At 44.2% G+C, this 21,684-nt stretch overlaps 1 protein-coding gene across 3 annotated transcripts in view; it reads right to left on the reverse strand.

Annotated features, from left to right (window-relative positions):
• Nucleotides 1-21,684, reverse strand: part of dnah9 (dynein, axonemal, heavy chain 9) — a gene marked incomplete at both ends in the record, with an annotated part of 177,490 nt that overhangs the window by 37,633 nt on the left and 118,173 nt on the right. For all 3 annotated transcript variants that reach the window (XM_083994241.1, XM_083994240.1, XM_083994242.1), the window contains 9 exons: nt 2,346-2,468; nt 2,664-2,834; nt 5,136-5,276; nt 7,991-8,155; nt 14,312-14,516; nt 16,760-16,882; nt 17,572-17,807; nt 18,926-19,114; nt 20,621-20,740. In XM_083994241.1, coding sequence (XP_083850367.1) covers nt 2,346-2,468; nt 2,664-2,834; nt 5,136-5,276; nt 7,991-8,155; nt 14,312-14,516; nt 16,760-16,882; nt 17,572-17,807; nt 18,926-19,114; nt 20,621-20,740 — 1,473 coding nt within the window. The remainder of the gene's footprint in view (nt 1-2,345; nt 2,469-2,663; nt 2,835-5,135; nt 5,277-7,990; nt 8,156-14,311; nt 14,517-16,759; nt 16,883-17,571; nt 17,808-18,925; nt 19,115-20,620; nt 20,741-21,684) is intronic.

Raw genomic sequence — 21,684 nt, forward strand, 5'->3', positions numbered from 1 at the left:
TGTGTGATCAGTGATGCTCAGAAACGTTTCACAATACACAGCAAAAAGACCTACTTTGTTTGCAGAAGTTGGAGGGAAAACAAAGAGAAAAAAAAGCAGACAGGAGTGCTTATCTTTCCTCATGCCTATATAAATAATATTTATTCAAACAGAAATGCTGAGCAAACACGATCCCCTTCATAGTGGGACGGGGGCGGGCAGGACTGAATATGCATCGGCTGCTGAACCAGTGGGGGTTTTTATTGTGATACCCCAGCTGACAGATGCCTCATCTCATCTGCAAAGAACAACGGCGTCACGCAAGCACAGCCTCAAGCAGGTACAAGTACATACACACAGATGCAGTGTGTAAGCTGTCTGCTGGTGCTGAGGAGACGAGACCGAGTACAGGGTGTCATGGAAGGAAAGCTCCATGCGGATGGGATGCACGCGTGTTGTCAGAGGAAGCGGCTCTGCTCGGCTCGGCTCGGTCTCCGACTTCAATTCAGTCTGAGTTTGTGTAATTACCACAGGCGGTTGGCAACCTCTCAGCCCCCCGGTGACGGGGGAACACACAGGGTCCCGTGGGATCCCTGCTCGGCTAATATCATCAAGAGGGGCGAGCAATCAGAAGATCTTATCCTCCTTAAAGCTTTCCAACTGATTATGTTTCCAACTGCGATAAGAAAATCGAGTGACAGAATTTGATTAGCAGTGCCTTAAACATTCACAGCGGTTGAGTGCAGTTGGAGAAAGGCCGTCTCGGAACTCTCGGAGGGGGTTTAGGTTAAGTTAATATTCTGGGGCGGTACAGATTGAAAAATTCATGAGCATGAGAGGCTAAAAAAACACGCTGCTGCCACTGCTGCTGCCGCTGCTGCCGGGGTTTAGTTTGCCGCTAAACCGATCTGACAAGCGAGGGAACCTCTGCCGCTCCAAGTCCACGAGGCCGCATCGCATCGCCTGACGTCTGTCCTTTAAGAGGAGGTGCAGGTACGGCCCAGCTTAGAATGAACCGGGACCACGGAGCCTCTCCTCCTCCCTCCCAAGAGAATCACATGCTGTCACACTGGAGGTTTGGGTGAAACAAAGAAAATAGACTTCAATTACGCCGCAGACGCCTTAAGTGCGTTCTGGGTTTAATGCGGAGCCGTTGCCGGGAGACTCGGCTGCACAAATTGCATCATAAGAAGCAACTTCAACATGCTGCACAGAGCGGCCGTGGAAAGTGCTGAAATAACTGGAGGGAGGCTGCGGGTTTCGTTCAGGCTTCTCACTCATGACAGAGTGGAGACGTAGCAGTCAATTAAATTTTTTACAACCTAGACTCTTTTTTATATTATTTTTTGACGTTTCAACATTAGGCTGGGATTCTAAAAATGGAGCTTATCTACAATTTAACACTCTTCATGTATCTTTTTTAACACATCTCCAGGGACCCCAGAACCAGAGCTCAGTCTTTATACATCAACAAACTCCTCTGGTTGGATTTTGTTCAGTTCTTGGCAGTAAAGTTTTGTGCTGTTATTTTCCATTGACATACAAACTCTAGTTACCCAACTCCAAATATGATGTGAATATATAATATATCTAGAGCTGGATATTGACTGATACATTTTAAATTGCTATCACAGACTAATTTCACAGCATCTTAACAGTGATTAACGTTTTAGTGTGACCATGAATAAGGTCAAATTAATTCATATTTCATATTGTTTTATCTGAACAACAGTGCAAAGCAATTGATCAATTTGACTTTATAATTATCATCAGCCACAGCTGTAGCCGCTGTATCACCATGGTTACAGCATCATCCGTTTCATTAAAGTGACCCTACCTGCTCACATATGAACACTTAAAGGGATAGTTCCACATTTGGCAAATTGCCCCATTGCCATAATCGCTATAGTCATAGGAGTAGGTTCCTTACCTTTAATTGTCGGTGCAAGCTATTTTTAGAACGGCGGAGCAGAGCTGCGAGCTGCTCAGAGCTACGCTACGGAGGCTAATGGGATTTCTTGGTTTCCTTCATCAAACTCATCAAATACACAATCCAACAACTCCAAAACGCTCTGGTGGACAAGTTGTGACCTGCACATTCACCACGCTATGAGATAATAACAGAAAAGAGTTGTTTTCGAGGCAAATGCAGAGACTGCTTGAAAAACTGCCCCCATATGACACCACTACAGAATGAGTATTCTGAAAGCCAAGGTTGTCCTGAAAAAAAGAATGTCAATTACTTGATTGTGCATCACAGGGCTGAGGTTTTACAAGCAGTAATACACAAGGAAACCAGGCGAGAGAAATACCATAGACTCTGAAGGGTTCAATTCCAGTACAACTGCCTCCGACTCTCTCCCTACCTTGATCCCTCCCCAGGAATGGTTGGAGAGGAAATCCACTGGTGATGTTACACCTGGTTGGACAGGGTATCTCAGAAGGAAGTCCAGCTCTGCAGGGTTTATTTCTTTATTCATGAGCAGGATCTGGGGGACACAACAAACAGGAAGCACTTTGAATTTTTATTTTTTTTTAGATTTATTTCCAGCTCAATCCATGTTTCCTTTCCAGCCGATTAGACCCAGACAGGGTCGCTGGTCTCGGGAGCGGGCCGATTCGATGGCGAGCTCGTTCTCAAAACAAACCATGCAGGAGATGAAATGGACCTGCTGCTCTCCTACCTGGAAGGTGAGCTGAGCGATGTACGTGAGCTTGTCACATTCAAACAGGCCTCTGGTGGTGTACTGGAAGACTGAGGAGGTGATGCTGTCAATTAGGTTGGACAACCGCTGCTTCAGAGTCTGGTCCGGCTCGGCCTTCAGAACCGCTCTCTGGAAGACCACACTGAACGCCTGAGGACGCACAGGAGCAGGGAGAGGCTCTGACATCAGGCTGCAACATTGCTTTCAACTGTATTGTGTTCATCAATAAAGTGGAGGGTGTTGCCATTAAGCTTCAGTTATAAATTGATTATCACTTAGTCAGTGTCATTTACTTCTCACATGATGGATTTGATGCGGTTTGTTTTAAAGACAAACTGATCGATACGACTTTATGAACAGCTCTAACACATGGATGTGTTATTATACTGTCACCAGTTTAAATGTCACACACTGGACCTTCACTGGACTTAAAGCAACACTATGTCGTTTTTTGACCTTAAAGGGATAGTTCAACATTTTGGCAAATCGGTCCATTGACATAATCCCCATAGTCTTAGGAGTACGGTAGGTTCATTACCTTTAATTGCCAGTGCAAGCTATTTTTAGAACGAGACCTGCACATTCACCACGCTTTGAGATAATAACGAAACGTTATGAGACAGAGTTGTTTTCTAGGTAAATTCATACTAAATCGTTCCCGTCGTGGGCAGTTTTCCATCAAGCAGTCTGCATTTGCCTCTAAAACAACTCTGTCTCGTAACGTTCGTTAAAAACAGCTTGCACCGACAATTAAAGGTAACGAACATACTCCTAAAACTATAGGGATTATGGTAGAAAAACAGGTAATGGGATGAATGGTGCCTCTTCTGCAGCCTGAGTGGGGTCATGCCGGCTGCAACTGCACTCTGCAACTAAGAAGAAGTTAAGAAACATTATTTTAAGGCCGAGAAACTACATAGTGTTGCTTACAGACTAGACTTTTAACACTAGAACTTTGTTTTTCTATTTGTAAAAATCCAAGAACGACCAAAACCAACACAGTTTGTCTCCTACAACAAGTTACAGCCTGTTCTATTGAGCTCCATTGATGAACCACTCGTGTCTTCTTGTCTGGACTTGTGTTTTCTGTTTTATTTTTGTAATCACTTATGAGTTTGTTGTGGTTTTACTGCCTTCAAGTGTTTCTCATGAGTATTCTGAACCTTGTCTTCCTCCTTGTCAGGAGCCAGAGTGCAGTGTTGTTTTACTCTTTGCTTTATGTTATATTTTAGCTCCTGCATTTAGATTTCAGGTTTTTACTGCCTGTCTCCATCTTCTGTCTCCACCGGTGCCTCACCGCTCTGAAAACCTTATAATGAATCATTGAGCTGCATCGGCTCCGTCTCCGTTGGCTCCTGTCCTCTGTGTTCAGGTTGTTCTGCCTTCTCACACAACCAGCAAACATGAGGCAACATCAGCATTAACTGAGAGTTGTGTATCTATCTGATATTCACCCTGTCTGACTTTTTGGACTTTGGCGTTCAGTGGGTTGATCTGGAGCAGCGAAACTCGACCAGAACAATAAAGTCAAAATGCTCCAAACTCTTGGTCGTCTTCCCTCAGTGTGCTTACATTTCTTCAGTCATAATTACTCTCAGACAGTGATTAGTACAGATTTACATGTTCAGTAGGAGTCGGTGGACATGGAGCTGAGCGACGGAGGCAGCGTGTGGCAGTCATTTTAAGAGGAGGATTAACAAACTGTTGGTTTTGGCCTTTCTGTGGGATCTGTTGTGAGCCTTGTCCTTGAAAACCTGGGCTGTTTGCTGATGTGCAGGGTGAGCTCCTGCGGTGGAGCGTCTTCTTTCAATGGGCTGTTAAACAGAGAAAGTTTAGCTCAATCATCCTTGAAATTCATGTTATAAAGATTGGACTTGTGCCCGTCTTCAGGCTGTGATCACGAATCAATTTCTTCAGCACGCCGAGTATTGCAGGTATGACGGCCAGACGGGCGCGTAATCCTCTGAAAAAGTGCTGGAGTGTAAATTGAAACCTGGCTAAGAAAAAAAGAATAATTGTCATAATCTTCCACTCTGAGTGTCATTTCTGTCAATTTCCTGGTCACACTCTCTTTCAACCTGATGTGAAGAACACCTGCAATTTATTTCATTCACAAGGTCAAAGGTATATAAACTGCGAATGAGTTTTCATTTGATTATGCTGGGAAATAACTCGGGCCGGCGCGGCTACCTGCAGAGTCTGAGAATGATTGCGAACCATATCTCAGGCTGCCTTCTCTCAGCGCTCGCCGGCTGACAATATGAAAGACATTACGCTCTACATAACCACATTAGGGAGCCACAAACACAATAAAAGCAGGGCAAAGAGCATAAAACACGGTGAGCAAATGGAAGAAGGAGGGGAGGAACAGAGAAGCCAGTGTAAAGAGGTGTCTCACTGGGGGCCCCGAGAGGCGGGGAGGAAACACGGTGGGTCAATAGACAGGGCTACCTTGAGAGAGAACTGGTACATGGGGTGGATTTTATTGAGGTCGTTCATTATGAAGTACAATAAGGAAGCCCGCGCTGCCGCCGGTCGGTAGTGCTCCCGAGCCTCATTGATTTTGGCCTCTGTCACCTTGGCTTCTTTCACCTACAGTAAAGACGGTGGAGACACAAAGGAAGTCACACACTCACACACATAAACAAAGGAGTACATCTGCACAGATATGCACATGCTCATCACTCAGCTAATGATGAAATTGTGCAACACCCAATAAAAACAAACAAACAACAAAAACAAAAAAACACCCTCCAGTGAAGAGCCGAGCGATTCCAATTTCACGGTTCCAGCCAAAATGTTCTCACACTGCGTGCAACACGACAATTATCAGACTTTTTTTGTTGTTGTTTTTACCAGCAAATGCCGGTGCAATTATGCTTAAGAAAGAACATCTGCAAAGGCAGCGCTCATCTCCTCGCTGACAGAAGGCTCACATCATCATCATCATCATCATCATACAGTACTTTCTTAGAAGAGGAGAATCAGAGGCAGGCGGAGAGAACACTCAGAGATCACAGCATCGGATTCACTGACCAAAGGAATGGAGACACAAACCAGTCAGACAGAGAGAGAGAGAGGGAAATGTTGTCTCCTTAGATCAGGCACCATCAGGCAGAAAACAAGAAAGCTTTCTACATCACTCACATTTACATTATGGCCTCGTCTTAGCATCCAGATGTACTATATATTTTGTATATTTTGTCATATCTGTCCCTTTAATCACTCCTTCCTGTTTTGGTTTGACATATGTGGAGATGCTTTTATCCACAGCTTCAGTGACTGAGGGTCTGGCCATAGGGCAATGTGGGCACGGCCTGTAGAATAGAATGTTTTTGGTCGTCAATGCATTTTCCCACGATCACTGAATGATCACTGATATAGACCTATACTGTATATACTGTATATATATACACACTACCTGTCAAAATGTTGGACACACCTTCTCGTTCAATGTTTTTTCTTTATTTTATCACTTTCTACGTTATAGATTCAAACCAAAGACAAAACAACTATGAAAGAACATACAGTACAATACCACTTTTGATTCTCACCTTCATGAGGGCGTCACCTAGAACAGTTTTCCAACAGTCTTGATGGAGTTCCATCAATCATTCTGTGGTCCAGCTCAGCCCAAACCCTCTCAGTTGGGTTTAGGTCAGGTCACAGATAACACTTTGTTTTAATTAACTTTTGCGTTTACCATATAATTCCATATGTGTTCCTTCACAGTTCTGATGCCCTAAGTATCGATGTAGAAAGTGATAAAAATAAAGAAAGACCATTGATTGAGAAGGTGTGTCCAAACCTTTGACTGGAATTGTGTGTATTGTAATGTGTGTGGCCTCCTTTTGGTACCAGTCTGTCACTTGCTTCAGTGCAGCAGCACCTTCTCCCTCTTTTCTGACTGTTAGCCCCGTCCTACTGTGTTTCACCTCTGTCCAGTGGTTCCGTCCTTCCCTCTGTACTTTGGCCTGTGTCTGCTGTGTCAGTCACAGCTCCCTAATAGTCCACTATGGAGGTGGTGTGACATTTTATAGCTTTAAATAGCAGATCAGGTTCCACTACTATGGACTGTTTGTAGGGGTTTATATCGTTCTCTCTCTCTCTCTCTCTCTGACATGAAGGAGGGACCAGAGGAGCAGAGTGGGCGGCTGCTGTTGCTGTCACATTAGTGATACGTCTGAGGACTGCTTGGGGGTGAATTCTTCTCCCATTTGGTTCCTCTTTGACAAACATGGTCAAGAATGTTGGTTTTGTTGTTTTAATTTCTTAGTTTAGTCACTAGGATGGAGATCACCGGTAGTTCACATGTCAGTTTTTGTTTGTTGGGGTAAGATGAACTTCACCTCTCTTTTTGTTTTTTGTCTTCTTTATTTTTGGCTTGTGCTTGTTCTTACATCTCAGTCTGGTGTTGTTTATGCTATATGTCTTTTTGCTAGGAGGTCGTTAAAGCAGCACTGTCCAAATGTATAAAGTGGAATTAATATACCATATATAATGCTTTCATATTGTCCCATATAAAGTAGTGTAGAACTGATGGTCACTGACCAACGGATACAGAGCCTTCTTGCATCATACACCGCACTGCACTGAAAGGAAGAAAAAACTCCCAGGATACTGAGAAGAGCTCCCTCTGTGTCCTCTGTCTTCTTTATTTCCTGTTTCTGTTCAGTCTTTGTTTCCACAGTTTGGACTTCCTCAGTTTTATCTGTCTGTTCCTCAGTTTTTACACCCTTTCACATCTAAACCACCTGTTGGCTGTGGTTTGTACTGCATCTGCAGACGTAGGAAAACCGTTCCACAGTGTCAGTATGAACACAACAATCTGGACTGATAGATCCAGTTCTCATGTTGTGTTGATTGTGTCATTCAGACAGGCCTTTTTAAGCCACATGGACTGGGGTATTTACTGACGCATTTTACGGCGCGGGCTATAACATGAAAGTGCCTCTAGCTTGTTTTAAGCTCTGACCTTCAGCCACATTCTTGCAGAGACTCACTCCTGCTGCACTCTCTCCCTGCACGCAGCATATTTATGCTGTAATTTAAGGGTGAATAAAGGAACAAACAGTAACAGTAAATTGTTATGTAAGTACTAACTACTTTAAAGTCCCTCTTAAACATTAACACTGTTCCCCCTTCTCCTCTCAGTGTTCTTAAATCCCCCTTTAATGTATCTATAGTACTTACAAGTACTATAGATGATATACTGAGGCCCTTTATCTGATGAGCAGCATCACTGAAGTTTGTGGATCTATCATCTTAAACACTGAAGGAAAGTGAAGTGATGATGAAACAAAAACCTTCTCTTCGATCTCGGCGGCGGTGCGTTTGGACGTCTCCAGGTTTTCCACCAGCTCTATGTCGCCCAGGAAGTTCCCCGAAGCCGAGGACAGACGAGACAGCAGGTTGTCCTCCAGCGTCTTCAGGGTGATCTTGAAACCGTTCTGCTCCTTGGTCAGGTCCAACTGAGGAAAAATACGGAAAACATACATAAAGTTAAAGGGATAGTTCAACATTTTGGAAAATTCGCCTATTGCCATAATCCCTACAGTTAGTAGTGCAGTGTTTATGGGAAATGTAGTGTACTCAGACTGACCAGGACCAGAGCTACAGGGAGACCGACTCTGAACAATAGGCTATACAGTTACCTCATTCATCGCCGGCCAAACTGGCCAGTATGTTTTTATGGATACCCGCCAAGGTGAATTTTAACCGGCATTTGACGGGTTGGCAGTTGTTAAAGGGATAGTTCAACATTTTGGCAAATTCACCCATTGCCATAATCCCTATATTCATAGGAGTAGGTTCAATACCTTTAATTATCGGTGCATGTTGTTTTTAGATGCTCAGCGAACACAATGAAGGCGAACGGTACTTTTGCCTTTCCCTCATAAAACTCATCAAATAGTACACAATCCAACAACTCCAAAACACTCTGGTGGACAAGTTGTGACCTGCACATTCACCACACTATGAAATAATAGCTGGAACTACATTCCGGACACGGCTGCTCGGCGGAGTGACTTCAAAAGTGCAAGTAGTTTTTTCTTTATGTGTTGTAATGTTACATAATCACACATGATTATTTCACAGCGTTGTGAATGTGCAGGTCACAACTTGTCCACGAATGTGTTTTGGAGTTGTTGGATTGTGTATTTGATGAGTTTTGAGGGAAAGGCAAAAGTATCATGCGCCTCCATTCCGTTAGCTGAGCAGCTTGCGTCTCTGCCCTGCCAATCTAAAAACAGCTTGCACCGATAATTAAGTGTAATGAACCTACCCCAAAGACTATATGGATTATGGCAATAGGCGAATTTGCCAAAATGTTGTACTATCCCTTTAAGATCCTTGGCTTGTGGGCAGGTTTTTTTTTTGTCTTTCCTGGTCTTATGGTGGTGGTCTGAAGCGGTGGGGGACGGTGGAGGCGCGGGTCAATATGAGGACATGAATACTGAAGGGCGCCTAAAAGGCACAGCTGATCAATATGCTGTGCATCAGTTATCCAGAGCCATAAAGGAGGCGCTGTGGGCTGGATTAGCCAGCTGCCGTCTGGGTGCCAACATCAAACCTCTGCTGAGCGACCTCAGCCTCACTGTGATGAGACCGTCGATTCCTGCAAGAGGGGAAGTCTCACACACACACACACACACACAAACTGAGAATCATTTGCTACACTATGGATTTCATCATCAACCTATGCAGGCATCACACACACACACACACAGGGTTTTCCTCACGCCTCAGCATATGGATTAGTGCACCCCATCGTCTAATAAAGCTTCAACTCAAACTGTTTCTTTCCGTCTTTGTTCTCGCTGAAAAAAAAAAAGAAAAAAAACTAAAGCGTCTGAGAGAAAACTTTCACTTTTTCAAAGCCGACATGCGAGAGGCGCGGGGAGAACAAAGTCGACAGGGGCAGGGCCGCTCCTCTTTATTGCTTCATCCTGCTTTGTCCTTCATTAGAGCTCCTTGTTTCTGCTCAATAATGACTTTGCTTTATTGAGTTTTCCCTTAATAGAAGCCTCTGCGACCTTTTGAATTGTTGTAATTAGGGGAGGGTGGGCTGTTGTGAGATTTGCCCACTCCGGTGTCGTCAGTAACTGATAATAGCGGAGGTTTTTTTTTTTTTTTTTTTTGAGTGGCATGATTACTGACAGACGGGGCGGTAATACGTTTCTGGCAGTGCCGTTTCTGCCCCCGTGCAATCACCATGGGAGTGTGTGTGTGTGTGGGGGGGGGGGGGGGAACCGTTCCTCCTCCCTGTGGTATAATGTTCAGATGACAAAAAGGAATACCGAGCCTGGATGGCGCTGGGGGAGCACACAGTTTGAGAGATGACACCGCTTAATTGCTCTCTTTATGACAGTATTTCCTATTGCGGTGATGAGAGGTATTTTACACCATTGTTAAAACTAATTGAGCCTCCGCCTTGTTAAATCTCACATTTGACGCTATCACCCACTCCGTAGTTTCAAAGTTCTCCTCTGTCAAAACCACACGGAGCGGGAAAAAACCTTGGCATTTTAAGGAAAAGGAGCTGATTCCAGTGCAGCGAGGACGTACACGAGCGGCGGGCGTCGAACCGCCGAGCTCTGCCCTGCGTGACTCAGCTGTGACCTTCTGCTTGGCCCGGACTCGGTGCTCTGGGGGCAGGGGGGGGGGGGGGCAGAGCTATCCACGCTAAAACATTCCCAACTGGATCCAGTAATGAGTCAGTTTTTAACGATGAGCTTTCCTCTGGCACATTGTACTTGTAATTACCCTTGCTTGGGAAAAACAAACAATTAACCAGTCAGCAGAACAGCCTAATTGGAATTAAAATGAGATATTATATCTATCATTTTTTTTTTTTTAGGCAAATGATTACTGAGTGCCACGGAGCGGCCCTGTTAAGATACTTTGGGAAGTGGAGCATTTTAGCTCTCATTAAAGCCGAGGGGATGGGTAGGAGTTGTGGGTACACACAGACACACACACACACACACACACAGATACATACACATGAATAGAGGGAGGAGCAGACAAGGTAGTAATTGTGGTAAAAGGCTGAAGACTGATCCCCCTCCTGTGCTCGCTCCAAAAAGGCAACTTGACATTTTAAGCTCCTTAGCCCCGTCGTCTGCTCGCTTTAAACGAGAGCTCTTTCACCTGCTCGGCGTCTTACGGCTCGGCGCCGACGCTAACCTCATTAAAGGTGTAATGGCGCCGAGTCACTGGGAGAATACAAACAGGTAGAGCGCCGGCGCCGCGTGCTGCTGCTATCAGTCTGATGATTGTTATCGGCCCGGGTTGTTTACTCACAACAAAAAGCCATTCAGCTCCTCAGTGTTTTGATAGGAGCGCGCACAACAACCCCCCCCCCCACCACCCCCCCAGTCCATCCATCCCCTACCCTGCACCCCCATCACCCACCTTCAACTTTCAGTGTTAATTAAAATGATAAGTGAGTTCCAGATCTTGTTTTTTTTCCCCCCTCACCCTCCGATCTCAGTGAAATGCTAATTAAACAAGCTTCATTAAATCACATTTCACTTCTTCTGCGTTGGATTTTGCTGAGGGGACATTAGGCTTAAAATAACTCGGGCGTTTTGGTGTCGTCCCCCCCCCCCCCCACTCTTCCTCCTCCTCCTTCCATTTATTAAAAATGCTGATTTGTCCGTGGATGAAAAGCCTACAGGTCTGAATAAAACGTTGCCTTGCAGAGGCCCCGACACAAACTAGGACGCCTCTGGGAAAAACCATCAAAATGCAAATAGCGGCGTGTTGGAGTAAATCTTCCTGACTCCTGAACACAGTTCCCACATTATCTAGTGTTCTGATCTCAGACTCTCCACCATAACACACACACACACACACACACACACACACACACGCTCTGAGTGGAGAGGGACTTTTGAGTTTCCTCTGCCACTCCACTAACAAGAGGAGCATTTAAGGAACAGTGGAAGTGTGTGGATGTGTTGTCAAATTGCCGCGGTACAGTAAAAGCCACCGGCCCCGATCCGTTTCAAACGGCTCACATGAAAAGAGCAGATTGTGTATGAAACGAGCGAGAGGCATCATTAGGCGCCGAGGCTTTAATCAGGTGGAGTTTTTGCTTAATTACCAACATTTACATTCACACCGCGCTGCGCGGACCGTACTGCGGGTATCGTAACTATCTGCTGCTCATTACGTCTCCGAAGTCGACTCTGCGGCTGTAACTGTACACAGTGTACTGAGCCGGCCATTAACTCTGACCAGCTATGACAGCTTCAGGCTGCGGCCGCTGACGGCCACTCTGATCAGCCGAGTGGAACGGCAGATCTTCTCCTCCTCGCTGTCGAGGGTCGGGGGTCCGCGCAACAAAGGCGATCAATTAAATTAAAGGAGGGGAAATGGATCTCAAAGCGCCGGGTGTCTGCCTACTGCTTTGATGCTGGAGAGGTGGATGTGGCAGCGCCAACATAAACGAGTCTGACAAAGTGATAAAAAACCAAATGAAACTCCCTTGGGGATAGCATCAAGACACAATTACACAATTCCTGGAGCTGAGTGATAAATGGAAGAGTCACAGGAACAGTACCCAGGGTGAAGGTGACATGCTGGTAAATTGTTAGTACTTCAGAAATAATTAGATTTTCTTTTATTTAGGATTAATGGATTACTGCCTGTACTGGCGATTGTTCATGAACGCTACGAGCGATCACGTCCAAATATAAATAAATTGGCTTTTGATGCTTTTCAGCTCATCAAAGTGTTTATTCTCTCTTTAAGGCTCTTTGTTGCTTTGGCTTTGAATAAAGAGGTGAAGTGTTTGCAGCAACAGGAAAACAGAAGGAGGACCAGAAACAATCTCAACCCAGCTGAATGCCGACAGTGCAGGAGGAGACTGTGTCTGACATCAAAACACTGAAGGGGGGGATATTTTGTTGAACAATGGAGTTCATTCATCCAGCACAGTTCAACACAACTAGAATTTTTTTTTGGAGCAACACGAGCGACAGCGACAAAAATAAAAGGTCCGGTGTGAATGCACCTTAACAGTAGCTGGGTAACACACAATATTCCAATTAGAATCGGTTTCCAAACTGAATAAAAAATGCTCCATTATAAACACCTCAATCTGAATAAACAGGCTCAAACTCAATGGAATTTCAATTTGTTTCAGAGGGATAGAATATTCGATGAAGAGAAAAATTATATCATGTAAAGGCTGAAACTAGATGGCAACAGCGTTTTGGGGGCTTGAAAACGCGAAAAAGTGAAACCACCCTCCAGAGTGGAAATCTGAAAAACGCTCCACCGTTGCGTCCCCATGTAAAAGGTGAAAACGCAAAAAGTCTGTTCTGATTGCTACGACCTGTGGAGGGCACTGAGGGCAGTGTTACGATGGCCGGCGTACAGCCTGCCGGAAATCAAGAAGAGGAAAAAATTCTGTGTTGTACACAGGCTTGGTGGTGTTGTGTGGCACACTGCCACCTAGGCGCCGGACGTGCATACAACATTGAATTCCACAGACTTTTGCGTCATCGATGCACGCGGATTTCCCCGTCTAAACGCGAAATAAAAAGTGAGAACGCAACTCACTTTTGCGTTTTCTGTTCAGATCAATTCTGTGTTGTCTGGTTGTGTTGTTTCTGAGCAAACTTCGTCTCCACGTAAACGCAAAATTACGTTTCTTCACTTGCAAATGCTTGAATAAAAGTGTCAAAACAATGAACAACTACTGTGCTGATCAGACGATAGATCTCCATCTTTGATCAGTGATCTGATCATCAAAATTAAAACCTAACCAGAGGCTGTTGAAGCTCTGACTCAACTTGGTCCGACTCATTAGCACTGATCCTCAGCCTGAACCCCCCCAAAAAAACTGAAAACTGAAAAATGACCTGAGTCATTTGTATATATTTTCATCCAGAACCAGCGCGTCCTGCCGGGTTGGTCGGCCGTGCCCGTTGGGAACTCTCTGTGCATGTCACACACTGTAAAACACCCATTCTGAATAAATGCAGTGGCAGATGTAAACACCAGATCAGAACAAAGTGACATGTAAACAGTTGACAGGAAATCTTCATTTGGAATAATTTGAACCAGAATAAAAAAAGTCTGGCTGCTGTTTCAATAACACATTTGAAAGGGGAATCTAGTGTTGTGATCACTCTTGAGCTCAAGACTCACACACACACACATCCTGGGCCCCAGCCTCCCTAAGTGAGGGACCCAAAGCCCCATAATTATCACACATTCACTTAGTTTGGCGTTAATCAAAGGCGCCGGCTGATTGTTTTGGATTCTCGGGGCCTGGACCCTGCAGCCTCTTGTGATGTTTTCTCGCCGACGCGCGCCGTTAAAGCCGGTTAACGACGAGCGGCGGCTGCGTCTCTAAAGGTGGACTGCTTCTTTTAATTACACCTGCACAAAAGAGATGTGAGGAGAGGGAGTCAAAGAGTCCGGCGTGGAGCGGCTGTTTGTTCTCTGATAGCACCTGAGGAGAGCGACAGATTGGGGCTTTCATGTTCGCTCACGTTTCGCTTTTACATTCCTGAGACATATGATGAGAAGAGATCCGTCGCCGCTTCCTCTTTGTTGTTAAACAGCCGTGTCAGCGTTCCTCCCCGCCGCCCCTGACACGTCCTCACCTTAAGCTGTTCCAGGTCGGGTCTCTCCATGCTGACCACGGCGGCCAGCAGCTGGTCCTCCAGACCGTCCCTGGTCACTGTGAAATCGATAAGCGTGCACTGGGCCTGCAGCTCGGGCTGGTAATGAGGGCTGGCCAGCTTGGTGTGCAGGATGAGGCGGAAACCGGGGTTGTACTCGCACTCCTTGTCTCCGATCTTTATGTACCTGAGCAGACAAAGGAGCGACACAGGCTTTTGATCATTGAGGCAGGATAAATGGAAGTAGAGGAAGCAGAGCGACCAAAACCTACATCACACAATGGAAGCTGACATTAACAGCAAAGCCACAGTGTTCTGCATCTGGAAACTGGGACAAATTCCCCTGAATTCAGAGGAAACCATCCTTCTTGTATCCGGTGTAGAAATGTTATGTCACTATCATTTGATAATCTATATTTTCTCTCTGCTTTGTCTGTGGCTCTCAGCCTGAACCCCTGTTCCCATTGTAGGTTTGTGAAGGTAGAGTCTGTAGGATTATCCTAAAAAATAAAATATAGACTTCAACAAAAGGAATCCTGCTTCATCATCACCTATGGGCTTCTACTCATGTGTGGTGGTGACTGTGTCTGCAGGGCCGCCGCAGTGAGCACAGAAGCCTAGGGCGTGGGGGCTGGGTGGGGGCGCAGTGGGTGTAGATGTTAGTGGTAGAGTAGCAGCAAATATTCAAAGGGGAACTTTGAAGGCCAAAGTGAAGAATGTTACATGCAGGGCTCTAAATCAAAGGGATAGTTCAACATTTTGGCAAATTCGCCTATTGCCATAATCCCTGTCATAGCAGTATGTTCATTACCTTCAATTGTCGGTGCATGTTGTTTTTAGATCGGCGGGGCAGACACGTGAGCTGCTCAGTGAACACAATGGAGGTCAACGGTACAGGTCCCCTGTCCCTCATCAAACTCATCAAACACACAATCCAACAACTCCAAAACATTCTGGTGGACAAGTTGTGACCTGCACATTCACCACGCTATGAGATAATCATGTAACATTACGAGACAGAGTTGTTTTCGAGGCAAATGCAGCCGGAACTACATTCCGGACACGGATGCTGGGTGGAGTGATTTCAAAAGCGCAAGTAGTTCCAAGTATTTGCTTCATGTATTGTAATGTTGTGATGATTTCATAGCATGGTGAATGTGCAGATCACATGAAGTTGTTGGATTGTGTATTCGATCTGTTTGATGAGGGACAGGGGACCTGTACCGTTCACCTCCATTGTGTTCACTGAGCAGCTCAGGTCTCTGCCCCGCTGATCTCAAAACAACATGCACTGAAAATTAAAGGTAATGAATACCTACTGCTATGTATATAGGGATTATGGCAGTGGGCAAATTTGCCAAAATGTTGAACTATCCCTTTAACACCCACCAACTCGTCAAATGCGGTATCAATAAAAACTTACTGGCCAGTTCAGCTGGTGATAAATGAGGTAACTTTATAGCCTATGGTCCAGAGCCGTTCTCCCCTGTCAGTCTCTCAGTACACTACATTTCCCATAAACACCGCACTATGATGCATAATAGTCATACCCAAATTAAATGTTGTCTTTACAAACTGTAACATACAAACTTACAGACTCTGCCCCAAAATATACAGTCGTGTTGTTGCAGAGTCATTTCAAACAGCTGGATCACAGTCTTTAACACCTGTTAATAGTAGTTACTGGAGTGAGCTTGAGTTCTCAGCATGTAATGGGCTTCTCCATTAGTTAACAGACTTTTACACTCTGCCCACTAACAGCGTAGTGAACACACACTGCTGCTATAAAACTCCACAGCAAATTCTGCCCATCTCTCTGTGGAACTCAGTGAATACACCACTAATGGGTGCATGTATTTATAGAAGTAGAGTTACATCCAGTAACTACCTTTTTTTATTTTGTACATGCTCCTGCAGGGGTGGTGATTTGGTTTAAATCTCTGATAATCCTTTTGGTCAGAGTCTACCTCCTGTGTCTGCTCTGATCTTACAATCAAAGTCCTGACTGGAAGTTGTGATTTGTATTTTTCTGTCACTTTGACTCTTCTTTCAGCGTTGCTAGTTGCTATTCTTCACCCACAATGTTTGGAAACAATCTGACTTTCTATGGATAATAACTAGTATATGTATTTGTTTGTATGGTGAAGTTTTTTTTATTAATGAGGTTATTCCCATCTCTTCCTAAAGTGGAGGCTTGGTTCATGTGGAGCTCCCGTTCAACCACTGAGACTTAACGCCTTCATTTGGACTTCAGTGACCTCATCATTCCACCCTGCCTCAGTCCCTACCTCGTTATTCATTTCTCCACAAGCTTATTTATCATTCAATACCTTTAATAACACCTCTGAGTTTCTTCAATGACCAAAGGAAAAATGGTAAATTGTGACTTAGATAAGAAACTGTTTCTGTAAAGTCTAAGAAGTGTCTCACCTGCCCTTCTTGATGGTCTCTCTGCCCAGTAGAGGTCCAAGAACAGGATCCACAGTTTCCTCCAAGTTCTCTATCAGGACCACGTCTCCTGCTGCCAGAGCTCTCTCTATAGCATCCAGGTACCTATCAGAGCAAAACAGCAGGAAAATCTTAACACTTTATTTGACGCCTATCTCGATAATGCGTTATAACCATACTTATGAGTTATGATGCAGTTATAGCACTATATAACTACAGTTATAAACACTCTTAAATGATCATAATGCTTTATAACAATAATCATAACACACTATAAAGCATTTTATCATGACTTATAAGGTCATGTATCATAATACGTTCGATAATGCATTATAATATAGTTATAATGTGTTATAATTGGCTTAGAAATAATAAGTGTATAACTATCATTATAAAGACTCATAAATTATCATAAGGCTTAATAACAATAAGCATAACACATCACAGAGCATTTTATAATGGCTTATAAGGTCAAGTATTATAATAGTTATAATGCTCTATAATGTGCATTGTCAGCGATTTACTAACAATTATAATGTATTATAATACCTGACCTTATAAGTCATGATAAAATACTTTATACAGTAGTGTGTTATGATTATTGTATAAAGCATCATGATAATTTGAGTGTTTATAACTACAGTATAGTTATACAGTTCTATAACTGCATTATAACTCATTATAAGTATGGTTATAATGCGTTATAGAGATAGGCATCAAATAAAGTGTTACTAAATCTTCTATTCAGAATCTTGTCCAAAAACCAGACCACGTCACACACTGCAGCCTCTTACCCTCTCTGGCCGATGCGGATGACACGCAGGCCCTCGCCGTATTTGTTTTTTATCCACTTGATGCCCTGCAGCTGGGGGTCCACCATGAGGGGCCAGCGCTGGCAGGAGGTGATGATGGTGGCGTTCTCGGTGGACATCCTGTCAGCGGGCAGCCCCTCGTTTTGCCACGTTGCAATGTCGGCGTCGTCCGTCAGCATGGTCAGGGGGTCCAGGTCAGGGGTCACAGGGATGGGAACCTCATGGGTGAGAGAACATTTGTACCGAGCTTCAGTTACACAAGTCCTGTTTCTTTATTCAGCTTTTCACCAAATAAAGTGGCAGTGTAAAGCTGGAATGATCTTGTGCTGGTTATGTAAGCACATCACACAGCATGTATCATATGATTAGGCCATACCTTTAATTTCTATACACCCAACATTTATTGTGTGTTGTCTTCCATTCACTTAAAGGGATATTTCAACATTTTGGCAAATTTTCCCATTGCCATAATCCCTATAGTCTTAGGGGTAGGTTTGTTACCTTTAATTGTTGGTGCAAGCTGTTTTCAGATCAGCGGAGCAGAGATACGAACTGCTCAGCTAAGGCTACAGAGGCATATTGTATTGCTAGCAGCCGTGTCAAGTAGTATTTGCTTGCATAATTATACATTATTTTTTCATAGCATGGTTAATGTGCAGGTCACAACTTGTCCACGAGAGCGTTTTGGATTGGTTGGATTATGTATTTGTTGAGTTTGATGAGGGAAACCCGGAAATACCATATGCCTCCATAGCATTAGCTGAGCAGCTCACGGCTCTGCCCCGCCGATCGAAAAACAGCTTGCACCAACAATTAAAGGTAACAAACCTAACTCTAAGACTATAGGGATTATGGCAATGGCCAAATTTGCCAAAATGTTGAAACATCCCTTTAATACAGAGCATCTATGAGAAGGTTTCTCTTGCCTCACTCATAAATAGACCATTGTGGTGTAATCAGTAACTGAAACCATCATGTTTACATTATCAGACCCAGACAGCAGCAGCATAAAAAAAGGTCTCACGGGGCAAGAAATACGAGCAGTCAGAGACAGGTTGTAAACAAGCCAGCAGTATGTTAGGTCAATGATGAACCAGTCAGCTGGGAGTGGAAGCTCATGGATGTATGAAGGAGACTTTAGGAAAGTTTCTGTGGACTATTTTTGGGCACAAGAGCTTTCCTGAGTTGAGGCAGCTCCCTGCACACAATACATGGAATAACTCCAGACCTTACAAATCATAGCAGGCAAAATGTATAGAGTTCTGGTAACTGGAACATTTTATGTATTTAATTTTTGAGAATCCATCATTTCCTCCGGCATCACCTGGCCACTCACCTTCAGCTGACTGAGATAAGGCCTCCAGGTGTTGTCCATGAGCTGGATCCTGTAGGCTTTGGTGAAGTATCCCAAGTAAGAGATGAAGGCAGTGATGAGGAGGACATCCCCACATAGAGTCCTCTCCTGTTTCTTGAAGTTCTCCACAGCCTCTGCCCAGCGAACGTTCTCCGATGCCAGACCTCCCACCTGAAACACACAGACACATTAATTTCCTACTTCTCCACGCTGCATTCCCCCGCAGGGCTTTCCTTTAAAATCAAATCCAAAATCAATCTACGTCTGCTGCCGATGATGCTCACAGTCCTGAACTTCAGAAAAGCTGCAGAACAACAATGCTTTGCTACCTTCAAGTCCTTTTTTATTAGGTTTTCATACGGTATATCATTTTTATTCTTCACTGCAGCAGTGATCTAAGTTCCCTTCAGGGGTTTATAAAGTTCACCTCAACATCTTACCTCCTCTAAACTTGAAAGGTCCCCACTTGAATACAGACCGTAACTTTTCAGTGTACATCATGGAAACACTGATCTGTGTGGTTGACCAGCAGATAAGCTCCACCTCTCCTCCTTCTGTTGCTCTGCTCAGGCCTTTGGAGGCTTCCTCTGAATAATTTACATTATCATACTAACTGTGTCAACACATTTTTTTGTTGCTGCTGTCAGCAGGAGATTTACGCACCACAACATATGTATATATGCGAGTATGTGTGTGTAAGCATATGTATTGTTTACTCAGGGTTTCTAAGCCAGGACTAAGACTGTGGATACACTGTGGACACACTGTGGACACACTGTGGACACACTGTGGATACATTGTGGATACACTTTGGCTGCTGTGGAAATATGATGATTATTATTTCACATGTTTGCAGATTCGAGTGGACACACTGACTGTATGACCTGCCATCTAGACAATAAACTTCTTACCTGTTTTTCACATGTGCTGTGGCTTCTAACAAAGACGGACATAAAAAAGACCTGTCAATGTCTCATTCACATCACAGCAGCAACATTATATAAAACTGACAGCCTCATTATTGTTTACTATGTCTAGGTTGAATCTGAATATGACATACATATCATATATATATCCTTTCCACAAAGAGGCACCAAGGGGTGTTTGGTTCCTTGTACCTGTGAAAGTACCTCCTCCTATCTTATAAATAGAGGCCAAGATGAGGACTTGGGCCAAAGCATCTTGTGTGTCTTTAGCATAACCTTCAAGAACCATGGCAGGGATCTGCATTCCCATCAAATTAACTAATGACCACCCTTGTTTTCTGGTGGTTTGTGGCTCCCGTTGTACTGTCAGTCCAGTGCAGGTGACGTCTGCGTGTGTGTTTGACTGACTCATGGCACTGAGAGGACTCAGGTTTGTGTCAGTGCATTTGAACCATTTGTGTGACAGTTTGTCATCATTGAGTAACAGTCTGACAGGCATCCTGACAACAGAATGGCTCTGATGGAGGAATAAAAACTGTACCTGCGACCATGTCTGTCTAAAATTCAGGTGACTTAACTTATTTTTGAGTATCAGTATTTGTATCTACACAGTTTTACGCACATCTGTATCAACCAATGTGAGTGAGAGAGCATGTGGCACAGATGTAATAGAAAGTGTATCGTGTCCACATGTGTGTGTGTGTCATTATAGAGCTGATGCTCTGTGCGACCTCTGTGTTGTCCTGCTCACCAGTCGGTTGGCCAGAGAGATGGTGCGAGCGGTCGATTCTGCTTCCTGTTGGCACTTGAGCTTGTCCGCCGTCGCTTTCTCAAACTTGGCTGTCAGCTTGGCTAGGTTCTCATTAAGGTGCTGATAGCCCCCACCACACACACACACACACACACACACACAAACACACACAGAAACAGAAACAGGGAACAAAGTGACAGTCATTAATATATTGATATATAGCGCTATCATAAAGAATCCTCAAAGACAGAAAACATAGATGAGTGAAGGAACTTGGGACTGTGTGAAAAGTTGGGTGAAATCCCTCCGTTATGGATTTGCTTGGCATATGGAAGCAATTAGCACAAGGACAAACAGGATTAATTGCTGGAGAGGCACACAGGTTCAGTAGATTAGTTTGAGGATTGTTAATCCCCCCTTGGCTCCGAACCCTATCTGCACTCAACCGATCTGACTGAAGGCTAAAAAATGACAGAGAGAAGTCATGCTGGATCTTATTAACAGTCGTCACTCTGCACTCTGCAGGGTCTGATGTAAGCTGCCGAGTCCCGGGCACCGCGCTCTGCTGGGGCTCTCTGCTGCTCTGATGTGCTGAATGTCAAATGCCACTGAGAAACAATTATTTACAGCTGCTTTTATCAATAGGGTTTTTAGGTTGATGGATTTGGTTTTAGATTAATGAACAGTAAAAGCCTTTAATAGCACTTACAGCAGCTTTGTATTGATGAAATGCTGGTGGTATATCACTGCTGGCAGAGCTCATGTGTCAACTGTCACTCAAGCCTTGATAAAATAATTCATATCCTGAATTTTGGCTCCAGCTCGCGGCCCCGGGCTGCTGCTGTTGTTTTTATTTTGTCTTATTTCTGTAGCGTCGACTTCTTATTATGTTGCATATCTTCAGGCTTTGATAGAGTTGTTGATTCATACTTAGTTGCTGAGATTACTGGCTTTCACAAGTCATTATTCAGCCCACACTCTCTTTTGTGAAGAAGTCATCCCACCAGCTAAAGTGCTAAGAAATACTTCAGTGTTAGTGTGGCTGTGTTTTTCTGTGAGACGAC

This window comes from Trachurus trachurus (genome assembly GCF_905171665.1).
Source record: "Trachurus trachurus genome assembly, chromosome: 19".
Taxonomy (NCBI): Eukaryota; Metazoa; Chordata; class Actinopteri; order Carangiformes; family Carangidae; genus Trachurus; species Trachurus trachurus.